We start from the raw sequence: 765 nt of genomic DNA on the forward strand, positions 1-765 counted from the left end.
GAAACCAAAATGGCGATTACGGGGAAGCAGAAACTGTTATTTGTGCAGCCCATATGGAGGGAGTGGCGACACAGGGATCACCACAAAGACGTTCTGTTGGGGATAGTTCAAAACCGCACGGTGGCTATGGCCACAAAACGATAAAATGCCAGCCCAACTTTGATTCTTGGGATTCAGGTGATTGACCAGCTGCCCACCAACACAAAATACGATGGGTGGCGTCGGAGTTTAAGACAGTGGCTGGCAAACGGACAGCGTCCATTCGCCGATTTCGTACGAATTGGATCTCCCTACACAAAAGGTGACATAATCCTGATGAAACGAACCGACACGTTCGATGTGGAAAAGGTCTATTCGCAGTTGGTTTTGGGTGAAAATTCGGCAGTTGTCGGGTTTATCCATGGAAATGGAGATGATAACCTTACACAGTTACTGGCTAGGTTGGAGACTGAGTACGCGGGGAACGCTATATGGACGCATGAACAAGACATAGACTTGCGAATTATGATTCGAACTATGTGATTAACACCCTTCAGAGGTGAACTAAATCGAATGGTTAGCAGCTGGACCTAATTCCGTGCAAAGCGATTTGAGAATGTGTGGATCTGGCAAGATTGGAGTAGACTAGAGGTGCAAGAGGCAATCCAACTCACCGTAAAGCGGTTCGATTCATTCATGCGACGCAATGCCACTTGCCATATCTGTCCCTTTCGAAAAACCCACATACAGACACTGTTGCCTACAATTGCAATGTGATATTGCTGC

The 765-nt window shown here is 46.9% G+C and overlaps 1 protein-coding gene across 1 annotated transcript; it reads left to right on the top strand.

The window, feature by feature from the left end:
- Window positions 1-315: 315 nt before the first annotated feature.
- Window positions 316-522, top strand: T265_12320 (hypothetical protein; the record flags this gene model as incomplete). The annotated part of the gene is made up of 1 exon (XM_009179693.1): window positions 316-522. One exon carries the CDS (start codon window positions 316-318, stop codon window positions 520-522), a length of 207 nt encoding a protein of 68 aa, XP_009177957.1.
- Between the last annotated feature and the right edge of the window lie 243 nt (window positions 523-765).

This window comes from Opisthorchis viverrini (genome assembly GCF_000715545.1).
Source record: "Opisthorchis viverrini unplaced genomic scaffold opera_v5_6033, whole genome shotgun sequence".
NCBI classification, from domain to species: domain Eukaryota; kingdom Metazoa; phylum Platyhelminthes; class Trematoda; order Opisthorchiida; family Opisthorchiidae; genus Opisthorchis; species Opisthorchis viverrini.